Here is a 27227-nt window from a genome sequence, read left to right as displayed (position 1 = left end):
AAATGCATCTTCTCAAAACAAATCAAAGTGTGGACGAGGTGAAGGGAACTGAAGACATCAGCCTTGGGCAGCGTTCAGAGTCCAGTGGAAATCACCTTTGGATGTGCTGCCATGGAGCAGGCTACTTCCTTTTCTGGCAGAACTCACGTACTGCTTGTGGTATAGAATGACCTTCGTTTGGATTCTCAGGGATTCGTGTATTGTGTGTGTTTCCTATAGTGGCTTTGACTGAACAACTTATAGGCAAAAATAAGGCCCAGGGAGAAAAAGCACTTGGGGTGGCAGCATCCAGAGAGTGAAAGGGTACTTTGAACAAAACAGCCAAACCAGGTGCCATATTTGATTAAATGAACAGGGAAATGTCTATTAATATTCTAGTACATATTCAAAAGGTGAATTGTGTGCGTGAGAACTGATCCTCAGGGTTGCTCGTTATTTCTTACTGGTCCTCGGCTTGCCCTGTCGCCCCCTGCAGGCTGCTGCCCTCATAGCAGCCACTGACGTGATCCCTGAGGATGTCAGGGACCAAGGCGGTTCCGTGGCTTCCCAAAGCTCTCAGAATAGAGTCCGAGCTCCTTACTCTGACTTAAAAGACCCTGTGAGATCTCATTTCTGACTCACTTTCCGACTTTACTTTCTACCAAAGTCTGCCTCATACACCATTTCCAGGCACACTGAATTTCTTCATGTTTCTCTAGATGCCAAGTTTGTTCCTGCCTAGCTTTTCACACTGGCTGTTCTCTTTGCCCAGCATTCTCTCTTTTCCTGATCTTTCTATGGCTGTTTCTGTCTTGTTATTCTCTTCTTAGCCTGCATGACTCCTTCCTAGAGAGGACTTTTGTGACCACTGAGTCTAAAGTAGCTACCAGGATAGTTGCTTATACATTACCGTACTTTAGTTCTCTCCCTAAAGTAGATAATTAAATTCTGGGGGAACCAGCAGGGTGCTAGTTGTATAATACGTGTGGGTCCTGCCTCTCTGTGTTTTAAAGAAGTATTGGGAACTTTACATAGGATACCCTGATTTTCATATCCTATGTGAAAGACAGTGGCAGAATCCTATGATACTAAAGAAAAATTCAGAATCCTTAAATATTAATTCTGAGAAGAAATTTAGAGAATCCTTATTAATCCTCTTCCCTTTAAGAATGAGGCAAACCAAATGAAGTTATTAAATGACTTTCCTAGTAATTATAATTGGTTTATAGCAAAGCCAAGAAGGGATAGGTACTAATAAATCAACAAACAGTTGCAAAATAGAAAATTTGAATAGATTGTAGTAATCACCATAAGTAAAAAACAGAAACTAAGAAAGAACAGGGTGGAGTGAGAAAGACATTACACTTTTTAAAAAGCACCTTATTCTAATGAAAACTCAGAGTCTCAGTTGTATGACTACACTATCACAAGTTAAATGTATGCTACATAGTTTCCTTGACTCATTATAAACCTTTAAATGCAGACACTTTCTTGGCCTATGAAAGTCCATCACTAAAATGATAACTTTTCAGAAACTACTCGAAGCACAATGCTTGATAATAAGAATGACACAGCAACTATCAAAGCTTTGGTACACAGCTCTGACCTGGTGGCTCAGTTGGTTAGAGTGTTGTCCCCATGTGCCAAGGTCGTGGGATCGATTCTCGGTCAAGGCACATAGAAAAATCAACCAGTGAGCTCATAAATAAGTGGAACAACCAATCTCTCTCTCTCTCTCTCCCCCCTCCCCCAAAATCAATGAAAAAAAAAGCCCCACTAGGGTACTATTCATAGGGAAGGGAATTGGCTTTGACTAGAATAGAAAACCAAGAAGAGCAAATTAGATGGGTCATCACTTTTCTTTGGTGTCAGACAAAAGCCAAAAACACCTTTCTGACTAATAAGGTGAACTACACAAACCAAAGAGATTAAAGAAATAATAGAGTAATTCTAAAGCAAGAGAAAGGAGACCTTCAAGGGACCGGCTGTTGAGATAGAGGATCTCATCTTTCAGGAAATAGAAATGAATAAACAGATTGTAACTTGGCTCACCTGGTCTGAGGAACAAAGAAAGTTTTCAGAAGTTGTGGTAAAACCCATCATTTGTGACATTCAATTCTTCAGTGAATGGATCTTAGGACAGTGTATTGGAAAGTGTTTGAGGAGTAGCCAGAGAGCATTCCAACCAAGCCTCTTTCAGTTTTCTAAAAGAAAGTGTAACGAAATAAGAGGAAAATTCTAGTGTTAAATGCTTAATAAATTGACAGATAAAGATTTATATCAAATCCACTTTTCAAATCTCCAATTATATTTTCCATTTCAATCATATTGCAGATATGCAATTTATTATTTCCCCTGCCCTCGGATGATTTGGAAATATCTAGATTAAAAAATAAGTCATGGTGTTAATTCATGAAAATCCATACTACCTTTGTACACTTTTGACTGATTGATTAATGTGTTTATTCAGTGAAAAAAGCAAAGGATGGATGCCAGTTAGTGACTTCCAACAGAAACAGAACACGAGATGAATTTGGAAGACGCCTGAGTACAGAACCAAAGGAGAAAGAAAACAGTGGGTTCACAGGCTCATGTAGCAACCGCAGAGTGAGTGTCATCTGAGAGTTTATGTCACTTGGCTGTTTAAATATTAACCAGGAACCAAAATGTCACTTTCTTAGCTATCAATCAAAATCTCTACTCCTCTCTCTTGCCTGTATCCTTCAATGCTGAATAACCCTACAAGCAAGATTTCTATCAGGCAAATCAGTGCGGCATGGATTAGTGATCACAGTTTTGGGAGGGGACTGCAGTGGGACTAAATAGATTCCCTACTGTCAGTCACTTTTACTCTAGGATTATGAGGGAACTCAGAAATTACCCACTTACATCCCCACTGCGTCTGAGGACTGCTGAACCGTGTGCTCTCTGAACGCAGTTGAGCTTGCTCCACGGAAACAGTGTTTCACTCGTATGACATACCAGTTGCTGCTCATTGGAAAATGTGAATTACTTTTACAGTTGTGAAGTTTAATCACTCTGGTGCTTTAGTGGTTCAAACACATTTATTAAGTACCTACTTTTGTCATGTTGTGGGGATACGAAGGTCATTATGATCCAGTCCCTGCCCTCTAGCAGTCCAGGGAAATGAACAAAGCAAGGGCAGTAAAGGTGATGGGAGTCCTTCTGTGGGGGCAGAGGTGGTTCATATACCCAACAGCCAGCACAGTGCATGCACGATATTGGATTCTTAGTACATTTGACTAAATAACTAAACTATCACGGGAATATGTGCAGGAAGTAGTGGCGCCACAGAGGAAGAGCAACCAGAGGAGCTGAACCTTGAGCTAAGTCTAGGAAAATGTGTAGCCTGCAGAGGGTTGGGGTGCATGAGAGGGTTCCGGTTGAAGAGAAGACTACTTGCAGGATCCCCAAAGTGGGGAGTAGCTTGTGGGTTCAGGGAACCAGGATTGTTCTGTTTCCTTAGCAAGTAGGGAGTCCGTGGTGAAGCCATGGGTGATGGAGTGTGGCAGGTGGGAAGGAGCCAGATCAGGTAAGGCGTGCCAAGAAGACTGCTGGCTTCTTAAAGGGGGGCCACCACGATCAGAGTTACATTCTAGAAAGATTTCTCCACGTGAAGGATAGATTGGCACCCAAGGGGATGTTCAGAAGCTCATAACAAAAACCCAGTGAATGGTGATGTGGGTCTAAATGCTAAACAAAAACAGAAGCAGTGGTGGGCTGGATTGGGAGTAAAAGGGAGAAAACTGTACTTGAACAATGATTCAAATAAAAAAAAACAGAAGCAGAATTTGAGAGATTTGAGGAGTAGAAATCAAGGTGTGAGCATGGGTACAAAGGGGGCAGTGGGGGAGAACAAGGAACCTGATGTGATCCCTGAGCTCTGGTCTGACTGGCTGTGAGAACACAGTGCGAGGAGAAGGTGACACCGGAAGGGTGGGTTCACGAGTGTCTGCAAGGCCTCCAGGAAGACACAGACAGTGAGCAGTTCGTGACCTGAGTCTGGAACTCAGGAGCGAGGTCCAGGCCGAAGACGCCGACTGGGTGGTGAAAGAGACCCCACAGAGCCCCCTCTCTGCTCTCACCAGGTAGGTAGGACACAGCAGGCAGGCGCCAGCTGCGAACCAGGGAGATCCAGGAAGATGGTTCCCACCAGCATGTGACCATGCTGGCGCCTCGATCTTGGACTTTCCGCCCCCAGAACTGTAAGAAATTGCTGGTTTTTTGTAAGTTACTCAGTCTGTGGTATTTTATTATAGCAACCCAAATGGACCAAGAAGGTAAAAGGTATGAACATTTTAAGGCTCTTACTGCCAAATTGCTTTTTAGAAAGATAATATGAATTTACACTTCCATCAGCTTTATGTGGCCGTGAAGGATACTATAGAGCCCCTGTATGTGGGATCACCAGGAAATTGGGAATTGGCGCTCTTCTTTATGGTTTCAATGAACATACCTGTTAGTTCCAATTAATGTAAAGGTGGCCTTATTGTAAACACCACTACTGTCTCTTTTCTTATTTAACCTTTAGGCAAGAGAATCTTAAACTGTAGTTCAAAGCACAAAACATTCTGTACATTTTGTATGGCCATAAAAATTGGAAATGCTTCTCTAAAAAAAAGAAACAAAATGTTTCTCTACCTGGTACTAGTGGAAAAAGGGCTTGTTATTTTTAGTAAAATAAGGCAGTATTTAGTAATAATTATCTTTTTGGCGGGTTTTATGGCTTCTTAAAAATAAACAAACAAAAACTGGAGAGTGTCCCATTTATTTATTCAAGAGCTAAGCTTTTAGGAGACAGCAACCAAGGACTTTGTTGCTCACTTGATTGTTCAGGAAAGAGTGCTGCTCCGCTGCCATGGTAACGGGTACCATGGAAATAGACACACTTCGTCAGAGGTGCTGTGCATGCTTTGGGATATGAAGGCAGCAGTTGCAGCGAACATTTTATCGTCGCTACATTGGAGAGGTTGTGCAACATACCAAGGCTTGCTTAGAATCTGTTGATCGGTCTGACCTAGATTTTTTTAAGGTTCTATTTTAAAAATAAATAAATAGCAAAAACAACCTCCCTCCTATTAGGCCTAAAATCGAATGAGAGCAGGTAGCAAGGCTCACAACCACCTTTCAAGAGGATAAGCAAGTCTCTGTGGAAGCTGCAGAAAATTATATGAAAGAACTTGAACTTTGAAGTTTCTGTGGCAGTAGGTGATAGGCAGTGTGTGAATAATTTCAATCCATAATTCAATCCCAGACTTTATCCAGACAGTTCATTAGTCAGTTCAGTGTTGATTTTTAAAATGGCAATGTGAAATCAGTCAGTGATCTAGTATTGATACCTATTTTGTGCTCCACTGTTTTCACTGCTCTGCCCTCTTGAACAACCCTGAAAGGTACACATGACTTTCTATAAACCTGTCCATTCCATAATGAGAGAAATGAGGGCATAGAGAAGAAATAAAAAACCAGATGGTCTCAGCTGAGAGGGTTGAGTTTGCATTAATTAAATGTAGAGTCCTAATCCCTAGCCTTATTTTATAACACTGACACACCACAAAGATGAAACCCAAGTCAAAGGGTATTCGGTTATCATGGTGGCTCTCTTTAATAATAATGCAGTTGAGCAGAGAGCACTGTGCTGTTGTTTAATTTTGGGGCTCCTTCACAACCCCCAATGATGAAAAGGGAAATCCAGGATGCTCTCCCGGACTCACGCCCAGGCCGCCCTGACACCTACACTAAGACATGATACTTGGTCCAGTCAAGGATTACGTGGGCCTTTTTCTGCTAGGTCTCTGCCTGTCCCAAGCCCTTCCCAAATATCGGTGTCCTTTGCAATTCAATCTCTCTCTTTCCAAGTCTCAGAAAACAAGGTCTACATGCTTTTCCTTATTTTTTGGATTCACTGCTGAACTCAAGAACTTTTTTTTAAATATTTTTTTAAAAATATTTTTTATTTTAATTGTTGTTGCAGTACAATTTTCTTTTACTCCCATCCCAACCCACCCACCCAGCCCTCCCCTCCTCCCTCCCATTTCCACCTGCCCCTAGTTTTTTTCCATGGGTCCTTTATACTTGTTCCTAGAAAACTTTCCCTCTTTCCCCTGAAATTCCCCTGAAAATTCCCTCTCCTCTCCCTTCTGAACTCTGTCAGTCTGTTCCTTATTTCAGTGTCTTTGGTTATATTTTGCTTGTTTCTTTGTTTTGTTGTTTAGGTTCCTGTTAAAGGTGAGATCATATGGTATTTGTCTCTCACTGCCTGGCTTATTTCACTTAGCATAACACTTTCCAGTTGCATCCATGCTGTTGCAAAGGGTAGGAGCTCCTTCTTTCTTTCTGCTGCATAGAATTCCATTGTGTAAATGTACCATAGTTTTTTGATCCATTCATTTACTGATAGGCATCTTGGTTGCTTCCAATACTTGGCTATTGTAAATTGTGCTGCTATGAACATTGGGGTGCATAGATTCTTTTGGATTGGTGTTTCAGGGTTCTTAAGATATAATCCCAGCAGTAGAATTGCTGGGTCAAAAGGCAAATCCATTTTTAGTTTTCTGAGGAAGTTCCATACTGTTTTCCATAGTGGCTGCACCAGTCTGCATTCCCACCAACAGTGCACTAGGGTTCCCTTTTTCTCCACAACCTCTCCAACACTTGTTGTTTGTTGCTTTGTTTATGACGGCAATTCTGACTGGTGTGAAATGGTATCTCATTGTGGTTTTCAGTTGCATCTCTCTGATAGCTAGAGATATTGAGCATCTTTTCATGTGTCTCTGGATCCTCTGTATGTCCCCCTTGGAGAAGTGTCTGTTCAAGTCCTTTGCCCATTTTTTGAACTCAAGAACTTTTAGATACTCTTTCTTTGCACCTGTGGTTATGGTTCTTAACCATCTGTGTGCACAAGAATTACCTTCAAAGCCTGTTAAAATGCAGATTCCCAGCCTCCTATTCTGACTCAGTTGGCCTCGGGGCGGGGGGGGGGGGGGCCTAGAAGGCTGCCTTTTAATCAGCTCTTCCGATGCCTCCGGAGCAGGTGGTCTGTGGGTTGTACTTTGACACCTGAGAAGCAGCTTGTCAACCTGTTGGAGCCTCATCGACACCCAAAATCCTAAGCTTAATGGGGACAAGGGAGTACTGGCACTAGTGAGAAGGGAGGCTGGGCCTCTCTCTGTGCCTGGGAGCCCAGTGAGGAGCCTTCTGCCCTTGAGGTCCCACCATGTGTTGTGGGACTGGATCTGTCCACGTGCGAAAAAGCAACAAGCCTTTAGCATTCACAGAGGAGGCATGAGGTGGATAAACAGGGATGCAGCAGTGTGCCGTTGAGTAACTGGCTTCTGCACTGGTAAGAGTCGTCTGTCATCCCCCTAGTGTTTACATCCGTTTTCTTCTCCAAGAGCGCAGAAACAAAGACCAGGCCCAGCCTTTTACAGAAATGAAAAGTTTTGTAACTTGCAAGTGGCTTTTTTATTGCTGGTAGGAAGGCCTGGCTAGAATAGCTAAAATAATCAAGCTGAGGCACTTTGGCATTAACATACAATCCTTGCCTAAAACTCGGAGAAAAGACGCCCTTTCCCATTCCCCATGCACCTCACCACGGCTGCCGAAGCTCAGACAGCCACATCCTCTCAGAGCCCAGGGCAGGACCTGTTCCCTTGGCTTGTTTCCCAGGGCGTGTACCCTGTCCCCTTCTGAACAATTCAAGTTCTCCCTCTCTGGCCACAGCACTGGGAGTCATTGTCGTAAATAGTTTTGACTAATTTATCTTTCTAAAATGCTTAGAATAGCATTTAGATGCCAAGATAGTTGGGTGGGAAAAGGATGTTATTTTTGTCAGGAATACTATTTCAGGGGATTGTTCTAACATTAAAAGACAGAAATGGGCCATATGGTTTGTTTGGAAATTTCCTTGCAAAGCTAAAATCCATGTGACGGCCTTCCATGAGTGAGGTAGTTACTTTCTCACTTTCTCTTAAATGAGGGCATGCTTCCTGAGTCAGGACCACCTCTGGAGGCTTCGAGGACGCAGGAGTCTAGTCCAGTGCTTTAAACAGATCGCAGAAAAAACCAGCGATGGCTTTATTTGTCCCATCTACCGATGGAAGCCAAGTCCTTAGTTCCTTGGGCAGAGTAATCTCAGCCCCTCCACCATCTCCCACCACAGGGCCCAATCTTTGTTTGAGGGTTTTGTTTTAGTGATTTAACATCTTCAGTATCCTTATCAGTCTTTTGTTTCATTTCCTTTTACGTCATACTCTAGCCACTTAATGCAGGAATGGACCCCCTGAGCTATATGTCAAACAGTAAATCTGTCTTCATGCCGTCTGTTTAAAAAGTAGATTTTTTCTTGTCTTTATTTATTGTTCTTATCCCCAAATATAACCACTGTTTCATCATTGATCAGAGCAGTGAGGTACCATCATCCCTGGAAAAAACCTTCCCTAAATGGAGATGCTTGCCCATTAGAAGCTGAGAAAAAGTAAATTGATGTTGATTTTTTGAATTCAAAGATGTAACCACCATGAATAATACATAAAATCAACATAACTTAAATATTGGCACCTACCATACCAGTATGTTCTTTACCAAAGGACTCTATAAGAGTGGAATTCCGGAGGAAGGAGACCAGAAGACACATCCGAGGGAGAAAGAACGAGACCTGAAGACAAGCCTGAGGTGGCATCCAGCCCCCTGAGCCGGGAAGTGGCGATGACAGCAGAGTGGGGCACAGCTTAGGTTTGCGATGAGATCTGCCTGCCCTTAGAGGGTGTCTCCCTCCTTAGAGGGTGTGATGAATATGGTGAATCTCTTCCCCTCATCTGATCTCCATACCTTTCCAAAAAACCTTTTTGGATTGCTCATCTCACCTCTTAGAAGTAAGCATCACCAAACCTCCTCACTTTTCTGTACTGTGGCTTATCTTGTTTCATGCATTTAAGAACTAGTGGTTCACTATTTGTTCAGTGCTTAAAAATGACCTGAGAAAGCTGTCAAAATGAAAATTCCAGGACCTCATTCCCAACAATTCTGATTCGGTTAATCAGGGATGGATCCAGAAATTTTCATTTTTAATGAAGACACCAAGAGATTTTAAAGCCAGTGTAAGTCAACAGAGCCACACTTCCCTCCTCTGCTTGCCTTTACCTCCATCTTTCATTATGCCCTGGCTCCTTGTTGGTGTTCTTCCGACGCATCCCATGTTTGTGCACGTGTCCTTTGCCCTTGAAAGTCTCTTCCAGCTATCAGCTGGGCACCTGCTTAAGCTTTAGCTTCTCTTGGGCTTCTCATAGAAACTCATTAATGTTTCTCTGTATCAAACTCTGACTTATATCTCAGGCCATAAAACTTGGGATGATTAATTGATCAGAGCAATGGGGTATACCATTAGGAAGTGAAGTTTCCTAATTGCTGCCACTGCAGTTTCAAATAGTGATGATGATATTCTCAAGATCATTTCTATACCGTAGAAAATAAATAGTAGCATTTGCTATATATGTGGAAACTTCCAAGGACCTACCATATACACAAGACATTAACTCCTTAATTTGTACAGTCTCTGCAAAAACTATCTAAAGTTACTCCACTTCCCAGTGGAAGGCAATTGGTAATAAGTGCATATCCTAATGTTAATTTTTTCTGATTAACCTTGATTTAGAAAATTTATTTAGTGGGTATAGACTAACTGCCATATGTCAGGCACTGTATGAAGTGTTAATGATACAGTGATGAAGCTGCCTTTATGAAGCTTACAGTCTAGTTGCAGAGTAGACAAGAAGACGAAGGGAATTACGGGTACGTGCCTGGTGGCACCTAACCTGGTCCTGAATGGGTGCAGGGCTCTCAGGGAGGCGTCTTGGAAGACTGAGAGTTAAATGGGATTGAAGGTCTGAATGGGGGCTAAATGTGTTGACCCTAGGTCATTCTTTTTTTTTTTGCATAAAAAATATTTCTATCTTTTTAATTTTCAAATATATTTATCTTATAGTTTTATTTTTTTATTTTTTATTGTTCAGTTACAGTTGTCCCCATTTTCCCCCCATTATTCTCCCCTGTCCTATCCACCCCCCCCATCTCCCATATGCTCTCCTTGCCTCCACCCGTTGTCTTTGTGCAGGGGTCCTTTACACGTGTTCCTTGACCTGCCTCTTCCCCTCCTTTCCTGTGATCTCCTCCCCCCCCCTCGACCCCTCTGGTCACTGGTCACTGTCAGTTTGTTCTTTATTTCCATGTCTCTGGTTTGGTTTTGTTCGCTTGTTTGTTTTGTTGATTAGGTTCCACTTGTAGGTGAGATCATGTGATGGGTGGTTTTGTTTAAAGCAAAATAACAGAGTTTTTGGTGATTTTTTTAGTAATTATAAAATTGCAATAGGAAATAGGTAATAAAAATAACCCAGTTAACTGAGGATCCTAGGTGTTGGAATTGGACCCTCTGAGTTCAAATTCATTTATACATGTGTGACTTTGGACAAGCTTCTTACCTCTCTAACTCTTACTTAGGTTTTTCTTTGTAAATCAAAATTATCCCTAAATCACAGGGTTCTTGTGAGAATTAAATGCACTGACACATGAAATGGAATCTAGCATGATGCCTGGAGCACAGTAAATCCTCAATAAATTTAGGTATTTTTTTCTACGACTTGTAGCTCTCAAATAATTAAATAATTATATATTTTTTTACCTTAATTTTTGGCTGTTGACCCCCAGATTAGCATTCTGGTTTCCTGCTGAGCACTCTGACCTTCGCCTCTGCACTCCCTGGCCTCAAGGACTTAGCTGGACGCCATTTCCCTTTTCTCTCCTCCCCTCGCCCTCATGCCCACTCTTTGTGTGGCTCACTTCACTTGTCTTTTAAGACTCTGCGTGGACAGCACCCCTCTGGGAAAGCTTCCCTGGGCCTCTCTCACCATGTCCTGGTTAGCCAGCCTCTCGTGTGCACCCCGACTCCCTGTCCTCCCCCCTGAAGGTGCCTCTCCCACCGAGTGATAATTACGCATGTACTCATCTGCTCTCCAGCAGGCTACACGACCTCACGTGCGACTTGCTCACCTTTTTATGTCCAGCATGTGGGAGAAAGCCTGGCCCGTGATAGGTTTCAGTAAATATTTTTTAAAATTTTTTAAGTTCTCACTTTTTTATTCTTGTTCAATTAGAGTTGTCCCGATTCCCGCCCCTGCACCCACCACCCCTGTTGCTCTCCCCTGCCCCGCCTCCCTGCTCCCACAGTCAGTCCCCGCCCCATTGTCCTTGTCTGAGGGTCCAAAAGAAGGAATACATTTATCAGTTTCCCTAATTGTAGTGGAGAATGTATTTAATGCATATATTCTAGCTTTATTGGGCCCCCCCATTAGAATTGTTGACACGTCACTTGTCTCTTCAGCCTTTGCCACATGCAGTGTCTGAAGTACTTATTTACCTGTTTCCCGCCTTTCTCTGTTTGTGTCCATGTGTGTTCTCTGTTGTTTGCATCTTTCACTTTAACGTTTTTCACGTTCAGCTGCTTCCTTTTTACAGTATGGGGCTATGATGATCTTTCGGTATGAAAAGAACTTCTTTCAGTGAGATGAAGAAGGTCTTTCACTATTTTGCATACTACACACAAACACCACAAACATCCTTTATGTTTGTGTTTCCTTTGAATGCCATTTGTTAAATATTTCCTGTGGTAACAAATCCCCCTATTCAATGTGTTTTTAGGGATTGGCAAATTTTAGCTATCATTAAAGTAGCCCTTCATCTTTCCAACTCTGTGCTCCTTAATCTGTACTAGAAACCAAACATTTGAATGAATAACTTGTATTACCTCCTGCATCGCAATTACTTCTTTACCCTTCTGCCTCCCAACCATTGACAAATGCCAGCACTCTGTTCGTCTTTGCTTCTTCAGTGCCCAGCACGTGCCCGGAACCCCAGGCACTTAAAAACTGCCTATTAAATTAAAGTGTGGGAAACTGCCTGGTACCAATAGGTTTTCCCACTCCTGGGAAAGGCACCGCGTTGGGAACACATGGACGCATTGCTTGGCTGTCTGGCAGGGCTAAGCGACAGTCAGCAAGTCCGTGATGAGTATGACCATGCTTTTAAAATATTTACTCATTTCTGCTTATCCCCTCTGGACCTCCAAGGAATGTAGAAAATAAGGCTGTTAAAAATAGAATAAGATGTGAGAGGATTTGAGGGAGGCGGGCATGGTTATAAAAGGGCAACGGCGGGGATTTTTATGGTGGAACTACTTAGGACCTTTGCAGAGGGGACAGAAGTGTATGGAACTTAACCCACGGACACATGAGTGCGAGTGGAGTAAAGCTGGGAAACCTGAACAAGACCGTGGGACTGAACCCCCGTCCCCGCCTGGTTACGTGTGGTATCACAGTTCCCAGCACATTGCCACTGGAGGAAACTGTGCAAAGCTTGTAAGGAGTCTCTTTGTATTACTTCTTAAAATTGCAGATGAATCTACAAGTGTCTCAAAAATTTTAATTTAAAAATGAAAATAAAAAAAGGAAACCAAAGCCTTAAAGAAAAATGGGTGAAGTAAATGTGCTATGACAAGTGTTAGTATAGTTCCCTTGATTGAAATTTGGCTGTGAGCTTCCTGGCTGAGCAAAAATGCTAAGGAAAAAAGGTGTGTTGTATTCATTCATTTAACATAAATATCTGTTATATAACTATCATTGTCTAATAAAATATAATTTATTTGAGACAACATAACATTCCTTGATATTAATTTGAAAAATAATTTGCCACATGGAGTGACCTTTACGTGGATTATATGAAACTCAAAATACTATAATAGAGGTATAATAATTCTTCTTGGGCTGTAACAACGTTTCAAAGGAACATCCTTTAAGGTCTTGCAGTGACTTTGTTCAAGCTGAGACAACTTAAGAGCACTTCATCTGTTGCTGTGGAATGGCTTTTCCTTTGAGATGGACTAATGTCACTGTCTTCTGCGCTGACCCCAGCTTCTAGTCACTGAACTCCCAAACACCAGAGGGTTTGCCTATTTACATATATGTGATGAGAATTATTATTATTATTATTATTATTATTATTATTATTATTATTATTATTTTGCTGCCGATGAGCTTGGGAAGTCAGTGTCTGAAGTAGTGAGGCCAATAAGTGGCAGGACCAGCATTTGGCCCTTGTGCATCTTCACAAGCTGAGATGCACATCCCAAAGCCTGGAGAGAAAGCAGGCTGACTTTAGAGACTCCCAATATTTGTGCTTGCAACAGTCACTTCTTAATCACTGCAGCATCAGGTGGTATGCTGTCCCTTTCAAAAAACTAGATGTCAGAAACATAATATCTGAACTTTTCAAATTCTCTTTTTGTGAGCAAAACAAAACATTAAACATACAATATCCTCTGCTTTCATTGAATTCTGAGCCCAAGTCCAGCTCCGTAGGGTAGATACACTGCAGGGCTGGGGAGCTCTTCCGTACCTTGGAAATGGCCTTTTAAGGTTCAGAAGCTTTAGACCCTTCATCCAGCCTCTGGCTTCTCTGGTGCAGACAGCGGGTGGTTGTTAGGAAGTGTCAGCGGACGGTAAGTACCCTGGATCACAGCCGATGCTCTGAAGCCAGGTAAACCCGAGTCTGAACTTGACTCTGCCATTAAGGGGCTTTAGGGGTAAAGTCAAGTTACCTAATCTGAGCCCCAGATCTACCCCCACTCCCTGTAAAATGGGAGCTTCAGCAGCCCTTCCTTATAAGTTTGTTGTGAGGGTTAAGGGAAAGATTCTATGTGAAGCGCTCAGCCTGGGACTGTCATTTGGTGTGTGTTAATAGACATGTGCTATTTATTGGTATTGCTCTTATTATTTTCGGTGCGTGATTTTCCTCTGCTCTTTGACTTATGTATGAGTTACAGTCTTCATTCCTTGTTATCTTACAGTTACAAAATAAGGAAGACTTTTTCACAAACTTCTGATGGTTTGTCTTTAATTAATGGAGGTTAGAAACAGGAAGTAAGAATCCTCCACAAATCTGGTAAAACTGTATACAGCAGGTGCTCAAGGAGGCAAGACTTTGACACTTGATGTTTTCTTCTTTTCTTCTCACAAGCTTGACTTGTCGACTTGTCTTTGCAAGACAAAACTTAAAAACTTAAATAACATGTCAGAGTTCTTTTCACTTCAAGCTTAACGTCAGATGTCAGTTCTGCTGAATTCCCTTCAAGTCAATGCCTCTAATGTTTAGACTTTTAGAAACCACCATTACTCAGAATATTAGAAAATTAAAGAAAAAATAAGAATATCATCAGAGCACAGCTCTATCTGTATTTTATAGCGGAAGAGTAATCTGTGGTAAGAACACTGAAGCCAAATCAGGAGTGGCCTTCACTGTACCACTGAGGGCAGTAGACCTAGGAGAAGACTCATCTGTCTAGATCTCCAGTTAGCCAGCTTCCGGCACATTTCCATAGGGTCACATAGGCAACAACAGAGTCTATAAGCGTCTTTTAGAACTTACTTCACATGAGTTTTCAGCTTGGGACGTGCTATATACATTGTTATAAAAGAAAGAATACCTTTCTGGTCCCTTAAATTTCTAGACTCGCTGTAACACAGATACCATCCTACACATTACAAACGAGAGAGAAGGCGGTTAAATGATTGTTAGGTTAGCGGAGGGTGGAGAGATATTTATATCTAGGAAGCATACTGATAGAATCTTAGTGTTTTTATTCCTTTAAGCTCCTGTGATTGTGTGCTATAGAACTGTGCAGTGGGTTTGTTCTCATGCATATTCTCCACAATAATGGACGATTCTTGTCCTTTGTCTGCTTACTTTTTTCCTAACACAAAAGCTGTCCTCTGAAATTCCAAACCTTTCATAGTGAGACCTTGGTTTTGTAGGTTCCTGGACCATTGCTGAGAAAAAAAATTCTGTGCTGATTCAGCAGTTTCCTGGGCTTTCAGATTAGTATCTTTAAAATTTTTCTTCTAGATTTGTTAGGGGTGGTTTGTAAAATTGCTGCTGTTTGCAAAAATATACTGTTGTACTGTAGATGTTTGATGAGGTCATTATTTTTAATCCATTTTCTGGTCCTTGCCCATTAATGCATGTTCAACAGAGGGAACTTTCTTCTTTTTTGACTTTATATTAATGAGGCACTAATGTAAAATCATCAGTATCTCCCTTTTATGATGATTTATTGAGAATGTTTCTTTTAAATTGATGTGTAAGGCATATTTTTGTAATAGCAACCCATTTACATAGTTATTCTATTTACTATAGCTTTCTATCAAAATGGTCAATCACAACCTTCAAAGAAAATGGTTGAAAATGTCTGACTTATTCACGGTGGGTGAAATGGACAAGAAAATGGAGACAGAATGTGTTGCCGCTCATCACTGGGACAAGGAGTCTGTGTAATGAAGAAGAGACTGGGCAGGACTGTGCTAACTCTGCTATTGAACCTCAGCCAGTGATTCATCAGAAGGAATGCTTTTGCCTGCAAGTTATAGAAAATCTAACTAGCTTTGTGTGAACCATAAAGACATTGGTTGTTCACTTAATGAGAAGTTTAGAGGTAGAAATACCAGACACATAGGTGGCTCAATAGATCCACAATGTTAGGGCACTAGACTCATTACAGGTATCATGGCCTTCTCCTCATAATCACAAAGTGGCTGCAAAAGTTCCAAGTATCATATCCTCATAGAAAACTGAGGACAGCCAAGGTGACAAAAGAGTTTTTGCTTTTCATCGGGGGAAAAAAGTCTTTCCCAGAAGACCTCCAGTGGACTTTCCTTTATATGTCTTTGCCTCAAATGTGGGTTCAATGCCATTCCTGTATGCAAGGCATTCTGGGAAAACTGTAAGTTAGTTTATCTCTGAGATTAGATAGGTAGAGAGAGAGAGAGAGAGAAATAAATTAAGTAAGTAAGTAAATATCACGTAGCTCTATGTTACTGCATGTTTCTGTAGGCTCCACAGTCGGAGGAGGACTTGGGAGAAGAGGGCTTGAAATGACCGTGGGACCTAACACTGCGCCTTTCTAAGGTGCTCTTTCCATGCTGACCTCTCTGCTACAGCTGCGTCTTCTAGCTTGCTCCAGATTTCCTTTCGGGCCTTGTCAGTCTGCTCAGAGAAAATCTGGCCATCATTTATCTCCCCGGAAATGTCAGAATATCCCTTTACAAAAACAAAATAAAACAGAACTGTTGCTGTTATGTTATCGGCTCCTCCACCCCAGTTCCCCGCCTCCCCCTCTCTGCAAGATTGCCTGTTGATGTCCCAGCACCAAGCCAAACTCAGTGTGACCAAAACTAAACCCTGACATCAAATTGTGTTGACTTCATCAGTAAAAACAAAGAGAATAAATCAAAACACTGGTAGTGATGATGATAGTGGGTAGAAGGATGTTGTAGAAAACTCTAATTTCAGTGATTAGCAGTTTTATTTCATTAAAAAAAGCAATTAATGGGACTTCTGCTTTGGACAAGGTGGCACAGACCTGTTTCTCCCCGTTCACTTCCACTAAGCTCACCTGTAAAGTGGAAGTAGTCCAAGAGATAAACAAAGGAAAATTCTGAAAGGTGATAAGCACGGGAACTAGTTTGAGGCCCCAGGACTGGCGGAACAGTACAGAGGTGGGACGTCTTACATCTCCCACTCAACGAAAGGTTGCCCAGGTAGGTCCTTTCTCCCAGATCCAATGGGTGCCCAGGTAGCCCTTTCTCCCAGATCCAATGGGTGTCTCTCTGATAACCCCAGGCTAGTCTGGTGAAACTGGCAAAATAGGGTCAATCAGGAACCTTGTTGATAATGGGCATCTCGGAGAAATGCTTTTTTTCCCTGCCAGGCCTGAGACTTCCCTTTTCTGCCAACAAATACTGAGGCAGGCTGCCAGGCAGAATCGGGAAGACTTGGACTCAGCCACAGCAAATGGTCCAGGCCTGGAAGTCTCATTTACCCTGTGGGCTTGAGACTTTCCTTCCTGTCAGGAGACTCCAGGGCAGTTGGAAGTCACCAGGAGGGGAGCCCACTGTTTTGCTTCCCTACAGAGAGACACTCCGCAGCCCAGTCTGGTAAAACCATCCCTGTTCTCTTAGGCAGCAAAAGCAGGGACCAGAGGGGAGTCCTGGTGATACCAGATAAACAAAACAGACCAAAATACCCTGCAAGCATTCTGAAAATTAAACCGCCTTTAGAACTATAGTTAACAAAGTTTGACCAAGACCCACATGCTAAACCTAAGCAAGGTGCCTGAAAAGAAATGATTTAACTAGGAAGCAAAGTCTCCTGACATAATAGACTAAACCTCTATGATCCAATAGAGTGTCAGCCATCATACCAAGAAAAATCAAATTTGAATGAGAAAAGACAAGTAACTGTTGACAACACCAAGCTGAGTCAGATGTTGGACTTATCTGAAAAAAATATTAAAGTTGCCATCATAAAAATATTTCCATGATCAATTTCAAATTCTATTGAAACAAATGAAAAAAATAGAAAACAGTAACAAAGAAATACAACTTGTAAAGATACCAAATGGAAATGATAGAACTAAAATTACAATAAAGGAACATTTTAACTTGGATAGCTCAGTACTAGAGTATAGATGACAGAGGATAGAATCAGTGAACTTGAGCACAGAAGAAAACAAAAGCAATACATGAAAAACAATATGAACAGAGCCTCGGGGATGTTTTGAGAAAGAATAAAAGATCCACAATTTGTATCATCAGTCATAGTGAGTGATGACAGTCACTATGTATATTGCAATACAACGAGCAACCACTAAGAAAATTATATAGAGATAAACTCAAAAATACTATAAACAAAGCAAAATGGAATCCTAAAAAAAGTCAAGTAAGTAGTTCACAGGAAAGCAAGAAGAAAGAAATAATGAGAACCAATGATGAAAAACAAATGGGAGACAATGTGAAGATTTAAGTGCTAACATAATTACCTTAAATATTGATGGGCCAAATATACCAAGGAAATGACAGAGATTAGCTGATTGCATAAAAGACCAACAGACAAGGATTGGATCTGCAGAATATATAAAGAATTCACATGACTCTACACCAGGAAGACAAACAACCCAATTAAAAAAATGGGCAAAGGACCTAACCAGACACTTCTCCAAGGAGGACATGCAGAGGGCCCAGAGACACATGGAAAAAGGATCTATGTCACTAGCCATCAGAGAGATGCAAATTAAAACAACAGTGAGATACTACTTCACACTGGTCAGAATGGCCATCATTAATAAACCAACAAACAAGTCCTGGCGAGGTTGTGGAGAAAAGGGAACCCTAGTGCACTGTTGGTGGGAATGCATACTGGTGCAGCCACTGTGGAAAACAGTATGGAATTTCCTCAAAAAGCTAAAGATGGATCAAAACTAAGCCTTTTTATCCAGTGATCCCACTGCTGGGGATTATACCCTAAGAATCCTGAATCACCGGTTCAGAAGAACCTGTGCACCTCGATGTTCATAGCAGTGTTATTTACAATAGCCAAGTGTTGGAAGCAGCCTAATGGCCCATCAGTAAATGAGTGGATCAAAACTGTGGTACATTTACACAATGGAATTGTATGCAACAGAAAGAAAGAAGGAGCTCCTACCCTTCACAACAGCATGGATGGAACTGGAGAGCATTATGCTAAGTGAAATAAGCCAGGCGGTGAAAGACAAACACCATATGATCTCACCTATAAGGGGAATCTAATTAACAACAACAACAACAACAAAAAACCAAGCAAGCAAAATAGAACCAGAGACATAGAAGTGAACAAACTGACAGTGATCAGAGGAGAGGGGAGACAGGGAAAACGGGGAGGGAAGAAGGGGAAGGGGCAAGTCAAGGAACATGAATAGCGAACTCATAGGCACAAACAATGGGGGGGATTGACTTGGGAATGGGGGGGCAGGGGGGAAGGCAGGACAACTGTAATTGAACAACAATAAAAAAACAAACACCATGACTCAACTATACCATGTTTACAAGAAACTCACTTCAAATTCAATGACATAAGTTTAAAGTCAAAGGATGAAAAAGAGATATCATATACACGTGAGTTTAAAAAACAGGAAAGGCTATATTTATTATATGCTGATAAACCAACCTTCCCTCTTTCCAACCTCATGTTTTTTTGCTATAAGCATGAAATGTTTTATACATGCTTGAGAAAAATACAAGTGGTAATCATGCTAATTCTTGTGAGCCAACCACTGACTGATGGCTATTAAGTAAGAAACATAGAAGTAGAGCAACCCATGGTCAGAGGGCCGGGACATGTGAAAAGCAAGTCTAGAAAACCAAATCTCTAGTAAGAAAAAACCCACAAATACAATCACGCCCAGGCTTGGTGGAAATGTGCAGATTTCGGAAACCAGTCCAAGTAACGTACTTGGGAAGTTCTGCAGGGGAAATTCTAAGAGATGTGGTGGGAAGGAAGGACCAGGAAAGCGACAGCAATAAACACAGGTTGCTAAGGAGTTCCAGAGTGCAGTGTTGGCCTGAGCCAAGGAGTCGTGCTGTTAGGAGCGGCTGAGCAGAGCACAGGGCTGGCGGAGGGTGGGCTAAGAAGCCATCCTGACTGCCACGTGAGGTTGCCAGGCTGTGCCCTTTGCAAGAGAGCCTGGCCAACACTGCATGTGAGGCCTGACTCCAGCTCACACTGTTCGCCAAGCCTCACGCGGAGATGCAGCATTGCAGCCATCTGGAGGACTCTGGTTCTTTTTTCTTTCATGTTCTCTCTCTTTTTAAATTAAGATATAATTTACATACCACAAACACCCTTTTAAAGTGTATGATCCAGTAGTTGTTAGTGTGTTCACTAAGTTGTGCCACCATCACCGCTATCTAATTTCAAGAAATTTTTATCCCTTCCAAAAGAACACCCTCCTTCCCCCTCCCCCTCTTCCCCCTCCTTTCCTTCTTCCTTTCTTCCTTTCTGTCTTTCTGTCTTTCACTTTCTTTTCAAGTTCCCTTGAGTGTATGCTTAGGGGTGGAATTGCCGTGTGATATCCTGACTCTATGATTAACTTTTTGAGGAACTACCAAAATGTTTTCCGAAGTGGCTGCACCACTTTACATTCCTACCAGCAAGGTGTGAAGGTTCCAGTTTCCTTACATCTTTACCAATATTTGTTATTTTACATATTTTAACTATATGTATTGTAGTGGGTGTGAAACAGCATCTCAGTGTAGTTTGATTTGTATTTAATGATGATTGCGTCTTTTCTTGTGATGCTTGGTTGGTTGTGTGTCTTCTTTAGATAATGCCTATTCAGATCCATTGCCCATTGTCTTTTAGTTGTTTATTTGAAAGAGTCCTTTTTATATTCTGGATACATGTCCCTTGTCAGATGTAAGACTTATAAATATTCCCTTCCATTCTATGGGTTGTTTTTCACTTTCTTAATAGTTTTCTTTGACGCAGGCAGATTTTTTGAAGTGATAAAATTGATGAAGTCCAAGTTATCTATTTTTTCTTCTGTTTCTTATGGTTTCAGTGTCACATCTAAGAAGCCTCTTTCTAATACAAGGTCCTGAAGATTCACGCCTATATTTTCTTCTAAAAGATTTTCAGTTTTGCCCCATACATTTACTCTTTGACCTTTTGAGTTAATTTTTGCATACGGCTTAAGTAGGGGTCCAACTTCATTCTTTTCTATATCCTGTTGTCCCCGTACCATTGTTGGAAATACTGTTTTCCCCCATTGGATGATCTTGGAATCCTTGTCAATAATCAGTTGACTGTAGATGTAAGGATTCATTTCTGGAGTTTCAACTCCATTCCCTTGTCTAGCTTTATGCCAGTACCGCACTGTCTCAGCTGCTGTAACTTGCTTTGAAATCAGGAAGCGAGAGACCTAAGTAAGGGAGAGACCTACTTAGTTCTTTTTCAAGATTGTCTTGTCTGTTATGGATCCCTTGCATTCCACAAGAATTTTAAGATCAAGTTGTCAATATCTGGGGAAAAAAAACCTAGCAGGGATTAAAATTAGTGTGGAGATAGATTATATGAAAAAATATTACTAACTAATATGACTTAATTGACACAGAGCAGATCCCCTTAAAACTTCAAAATATACATTCAAGTCAACTTGACATATGTGTGAAAATAACTCATATTCCAGCCTCTGAGGCAAATTTCAATGGATTAAAGTTGCACAGAGTTTGCTCTCTGACGACAGAAGAATTAAACTGAAAGTAAACGTTAAGGACAGTTAGAACAAATCCTCAAAAATGTACAATTCTATATACTAAATAGACCAAAGGGAAAAAATTGCAATGACTATAGGAAAATGTTTTGAACGGAACAGTAACATTAACATCATATGTCAAAACCTGGCAGATGCTGCTAAAGAGAGAATTTGAGCTTTTAAATAAATTTATGAGAAAAGAAGAAAGGCTGAAAATAATCTAAGCTTCCATTTAAGGAGCTGAGAAAAGAATAGCAAGAGAAAGTAAAAGAAGAGTCTGCAGTTAGTAAATTCTCTCATTTCTTACACATTTGAAAATGCATGTATCAGTCTTGCTGGGCATGGAGTTCCAGATGGCAGTTCTTCTCCCTCATTCTGAGGACCTTATTCCATTGTCTCCTGGCCACCGTTCATGAAAAGACTGCTGTTGGTCTGACAGTTTCTCTGAGGTCATTTGTCTCTTATTTACGCCTGCTTTTAAGATTTTCTCCTTGTCTTTGATGGCTGTCAGGGTACTGATATCTTTTTGTCTTGCTTAAGGCTAGAATTAATGTCTTTTACCAATTCTGGAAATCTCTCAGTCAAATTTGGATAAATCACTCAACTCTGTATTACTCCTCTCCTTGAAACCTGGCAATGTCTCCCTTATGTAGCAACCATGTCACTACTTGGATCTGTCACGGTCTGGCCCCTGCATGTGTCTGTAATTAAACTGCCATATCTGTCTGTTGGAAAAGCCTTGTCACTCAAACTGGTGATCCTATTTCTTGTTCATAACTCAGCTTAATAATCACCTAGTCATAAGCCTTTTCTGAACCCCCCCTTCCCTTAACCACTCTCCGTTTTGTATATCCACTCTTCCCTGCTTATGCATCTACCAGTGGATTGCACTGATCTATTTATGTGTAAATCACCCACTCCCCCTACCCCTCAAGTTCCTGGTGGACAGTTCCCTTTGTAGCACTTAGTATGGGCTCTATAAATGTTTATAGTTTGAATAAATGCATGAGTTGAAAGAATTAAAAAACAAAGACAAACTATCTACCTCATAGAGATCTTGTAACAACTAAGTACCGTATTCTTCAGACTATAAGATGCACTCCCCCACCCCTGACATTTGGGGGAGAAATGGGGGTGTGTCTTATAGTCTGAATATAGCTTACCTGACTCGCTGTGTGTGGGGGGCAGCGGGCAGCAGTGAAGCAGGGTCACAGGTTATTAAATATTTTACCACATTTTTTGCTTCAAAATTTTTTTTCCTGTTTTCCTCCTCTAAAACCTAGGTGCGTCTTATGGTCTGGTGCATCTTATAGTCCTAAAAATACGGTATGTACCCTATGAGAGAGCACCTGGCAAGCAAGTGCTAATCTGTTGTTTGAATAGAAAACAAGTCATGCATTATTTTGGTACAGTGGGTTCTGTACCAAAGTGGTGGTTTCTTTAAATTTCCTTATTCCATATGGCATAAAGCAGAGTTCTTCGTGTTCTTTGATCATAATGAAGTATTGTTTTGGTTCTGTGCCTTCTCTGCTAATTGCTATACTTTTCAGTCCCAGCTGAAATAAAATAAGTCAAGGCATTCTATGAGAATGGTGGACATAGGTTACCAGCCATTATATTCTATCCATTCCCTGTGCATCTGAGTGTGGTCTTCTCCATACACTGTCACAACAGCTTTCTCCTCCTCTTCCATTAGGTGTCTGCTATAATTTTACCCTGAATTGAGCCTTCACTGACCCTCCTTATAAAATAACAAACCTTCACCCCACCCCCATTCTGTGTCCCCTTTTACCTGCTTTTTTCCCCTCAGTACAATTGACCACAAGTGAAATATATATTTACCTCTTTTATTATTATGTGCCTGCCATAATACACATAAGCATGTAAACTTCTTAAATGTAGGAACTGTGCTGTGTGGATGGAACAGCATCTGGCATACAGAAGTACTCAGTAAATATTTATTGCGTGAATATACCAATGTAGGCGCCACTGATTCTCATCAGCAAAATCCTGATACTGTAGCAGACAACATGATACAGCCACTCTGGGCATGGGGGTGTTCAGCATTCGTCTTAATCTGGGGTAGGATTACAAAACTTGACAATTTTGCTTTTCCTTAGAACAGACTGCCTAATGCATGATTTCATCCTGAAAACTGAAGAACTCACTTCCTCTCCTGGCAGGCACCTAAACCGAGTTCTAAACTGCTAGGGTACAAAGCCCGTCTGTTCTCTGGGTTAAAGGCAGTGGCATTTCCTGCCTGCTTTTAGCAAGCTTTATTTTGCTTTCTGTTTTCTTTCACCGCTTAAGGACAATTTGCATATGTTTTCTCCCTACTTTATCGTTTCTATCTTGGCAAGAGGTTTCAATTAGTACTGTGTGGGTGCTCATGCAGAAAAAGTACCCATTTACAATACCTGCAGGAAATAAATTCTTATTTCATAGAACCAAACATCTAAAGCTGTAACTCATTTGTATAAGAGAAAGGTCCAGAGATGATAAAATGGCCTGTTGAAGTCCACATAACTAACTTTCGCAGCACAGGCGAGGCTAACACCTACATCCCCTAATTCCCAGGCAAGATCTTCATACTCTTCTGTCTCATTTTCCTTCAATAATTTCATTTATGATTTTCTTACCCCCTGAGCATTAATCCAAAGCCTCCCCCAATTCTTATATCACTAGTGTGCCTCTGCCTGTCGCATGCATCAACCACCTACCTCCTCAACCTTCAACTATCAAACTGCTCTGTTGATTTTGGGGTGCCGTCAGGATTTTCTCTCCAGACCTACAGGACTAAAAAGAATGTGGTCTTTCAGCTAAACTAATATTCCAAAGTCAACTTTGTTGCCAATGAAAACACATGGCCCAAGAAGTCTGACACTGTTCCCCTCCACTTGAGGAGGAGCTTGTCTCTGCCTCCTCCCCCTGGCTAGGGACATGCTGGTCTCACTTGTCGCTCAGTACTGACTGTCACATTAGCACGCACAGGTAACCTGGTGGACAATGAACACTCACCATGAAAGCCACCTGCTGGCACCTTCTGGACTGAAGGCTGATGACTGTGCTATCATTGAGCTGGCAGTGCCTCCTGGTGGCCAAGGCTCCAAAGGCTTCCAGCTGAAAGGTGGCCTGTATGACAACAACCCGCCTGGGGACCCCTTCCCCCTCCGTCCTTCTGAGTCTTGTCCCCACCTGTTTGCAGTCCGCCCAGCCCCACATTATGCGGTGAGAATCCGTCAAGTGCCAGTCTTTTCAGTTTTTTGCTGACAATTCCCAAACATGATCATGATAATGAAAAAAAAAATTGGAGACAGGGTGTGGGGAATATAAATATTAAAAAGTCACGAATGTCTCTAGGGCAGGTCACTTTGAAAAGTGCTTTGTAATAATGTGTCACTGCTTTTCCTTCCCATCAGCCTGCTGGGGGCCCTGTCACACCCCTCTTCTTGTAGAAGACTTCAGCTGCTCAGAAGTGGCAAATCATCCTCCTGAAGTCATTCTTGTTAAGCTTTCATAAGAATACTTTCAGATGTGTTAAAGAGATATTCAGAGAGGTCTAGCCAGTTTTTCTGCTTGTATTCCAAACAGAACACACATTATCCTAAAAATCACGTTTTAAACTGTATATGCCTCATAAAATGGAAGGTAAATCTGATCTACAAGTGTTAACCTTGAAATCGCTGGCACAGGACCCCTAAATGTAGACTTGGGTCTGGGAGGGGCCGCCTCTGGGAACCCGGAAGGCTTCAGTTCTCCAAGAGGGAGAGAGAACTCCTAATGTAATAAACAGGCTGTGCTACAACAACTGAAGTGGGCACTCTTCCTTCTATGTGTCCCTGTGGTCCCCAGGCATCCTCTGTCCTCATGCTGTGTCTGGTCTCCTCAAGGGCCCCCTCCATTATGACTTTCTTTCCCAGACAATGCCCTGATTCCATTCCTTTCTCTGTGTGCCCTTTCTAACTTTTCCTCATGAGAAACCTACCTATCTGTCCCCTGTCTGTTTTCTCAAGGCTGTGGCATGTAATCTGATAAAGGGTTTCGGTAGTAGGTCACCACCCATGGTTCTGCGCCCCCCATTGACATTTGCATTGTGACCGCGGCCCCCAGAAGCCCTTGACTCATTGGACTTGGAAACCAACTTTCTCAACCAAACTACACACATGGCCCAGCCTCCATTGCATCTGCTCCACACACACTCACTCAGGCTCAAAGATGATGTTTTGAGGCAGAATGCCTTTGCTTCCTTGAGTTCAGTTTGGGTGCCTCCACAACTGGAGTGTCACTGCAGTGACCAAAAAACGCCAGGTGTGGGAGAAGAAGGGCTTCGATATGGTGCCAACAGGCACTGCATTCTGATGCATGCTTGTTCATTCATGCCACAGACTGGCTGGAGCAGAGAGGCAGCCGGAGAAACACACAGCCCTCAGGGACTGAGCAGTAGGATTTCTTTACCGGGACTGTGGGTTGCCAACCAAGGTTTTGGATAACGGTGGAATATTCCAAAACAGAGAAGAGAAAATATGGTCATTGTTTTAATATGCCAGGCAATTAAAAGGAAGCATGGTCGAATGTCAAGAATTGGGGGAGAGAGAGGCAAGTGAGCCATAGTGACAATTGGGGAACATTATGCGGAAGCCTGGCGTTTTTTACTGCCATCGACTGTGTCTTATCCAACAGGTTTCTTGGGTTCCTAAGAAATTTCTAGAATATGCCCCCAGCCTATCAGGGACTTCCAGGAGCAGGCCAAGTCCTTTTTGCTCATCCCTACCCTGGGCCTTTGCCCCCTTGCCCATCTCCCAAACCTCCCACATCGGTCCGGTCTGCGATTACGCCCTCTCAGAAGCGGTTCAAACGTCACCAGGGCAGCACCCCTGGGGAGACTGAGCCTAAACTGTGGGTCGAGCAGCGCCCGCTTCCCCGTGAGCACTGGCAGCCCCCGGGCCGCGCCGCGCTGATTCGCTGCCGCGGACACTGCGGCGCCCGCGCCGCGCCCGCCCCTCGCCGTGCGCCGGCTGGTGCAGCCTCAGTCTGTCTGCAGCCGCACGGCCACCGCGAGCCCAGCGCTGCAGCCCGAGCGCCCGCTCCGCGCCCCTGAGGACCTCAGCGGCGAGCCCCTAAAGCCCGCGTGATGCAGGCCACTGCTGATTCCACCAAGATGGACTGTGTGTGGAGCAACTGGAAAAGTCAGGGTATTCTCTTTATTTCAGTAATGCATGCCTGCGGCTAGCGGGAACCCCGGGACCCGGACTCCGCCATTGTGCATCATTTCACCTGTGGGACCTGTGCATGCTTGATCCGCAAGAGCTTTCTGTTGGGGGGAGTAAACTTGTGTCTAAAATCAAAATGGGTGGTGTTTGATGTTTTTTCTTTTTCCTTTTTTTTTTAACATCCCACCGCCACCCTTTTGTTTTCTTGTTGTAATGCTAGTATTTTAATAATGCATCATTTGCCTCCTCCAGGAGCTCTTTTGGGATCCGTTGGTCAATCAATACTTGTTTAATCCCTCTTCATCCCCCGAGTTAAATTGCTTTCTTATTGTGCCATGCATCCCACTGTATTTTATTTCTGTGGAAAGGTTGCAATCTCCTGGTAGAACCATTAACTGAGTGGGCTCTAGTGCATCCTTTTAAGAGGGACACACCCATTTCAAGGTTGTTATTTGTGGTCACACAAAGGAGACTGGAGATGCAGACCAGCTCTCCAAATCCTGAAGATGTGATGGCGTAGCCAATATTAGGGTGGTTCACTAGGAAATATTTCAGGATTTTTTTCTGTCATCAGGTAACTTGGAACTACTATTTATTAATAATGGGCACTGTGGAACAAATGGAGGGAAATAAAAAGCGCTGCCCTCTGGTATAACAGGTTTATTTTGAAACGGTCCATATCAGCACTGGGTGTGGCCACCCTCCAGCCTCGCTTGGTTTGCTTTTCAGCCATTTTTATTCAGCCTCATACTTCACACATTCATCTCTCCTTTGTTACGTTAAGATGCTCTCCTTCACCTTGCTCAGTTTGAGATTAAGAGGAGACAGAGATAATTTGCGAGAATAAA

At 42.3% G+C, this 27227-nt stretch overlaps 1 protein-coding gene across 3 annotated transcripts in view; it reads left to right on the top strand.

Annotated features, from left to right (window-relative positions):
- The window catches only part of RTN1 (reticulon 1), a 166872-nt gene that overhangs the window by 119324 nt on the left and 20321 nt on the right, over window positions 1–27227 (top strand). The window contains exon 1 of one of the 3 annotated variants that reach the window (XM_028508018.2): window positions 26175–26361. The exons of the other annotated variants lie outside the window; for them this stretch is intronic. Coding sequence (XP_028363819.1) covers window positions 26301–26361 — 61 coding nt within the window. The 5' untranslated portion in view covers window positions 26175–26300. Of the gene's footprint in view, window positions 1–26174; window positions 26362–27227 lie in introns of those variants that run through there. 3 annotated transcript variants of the gene reach the window in all.

Source organism: Phyllostomus discolor, chromosome 1 (assembly GCF_004126475.2).
Source record: "Phyllostomus discolor isolate MPI-MPIP mPhyDis1 chromosome 1, mPhyDis1.pri.v3, whole genome shotgun sequence".
Classification (NCBI taxonomy): domain Eukaryota; kingdom Metazoa; phylum Chordata; class Mammalia; order Chiroptera; family Phyllostomidae; genus Phyllostomus; species Phyllostomus discolor.
The sequence above is the reverse complement of the archived record's forward strand: the minus strand, read 5'-3'. Positions and strand labels throughout refer to the sequence as shown.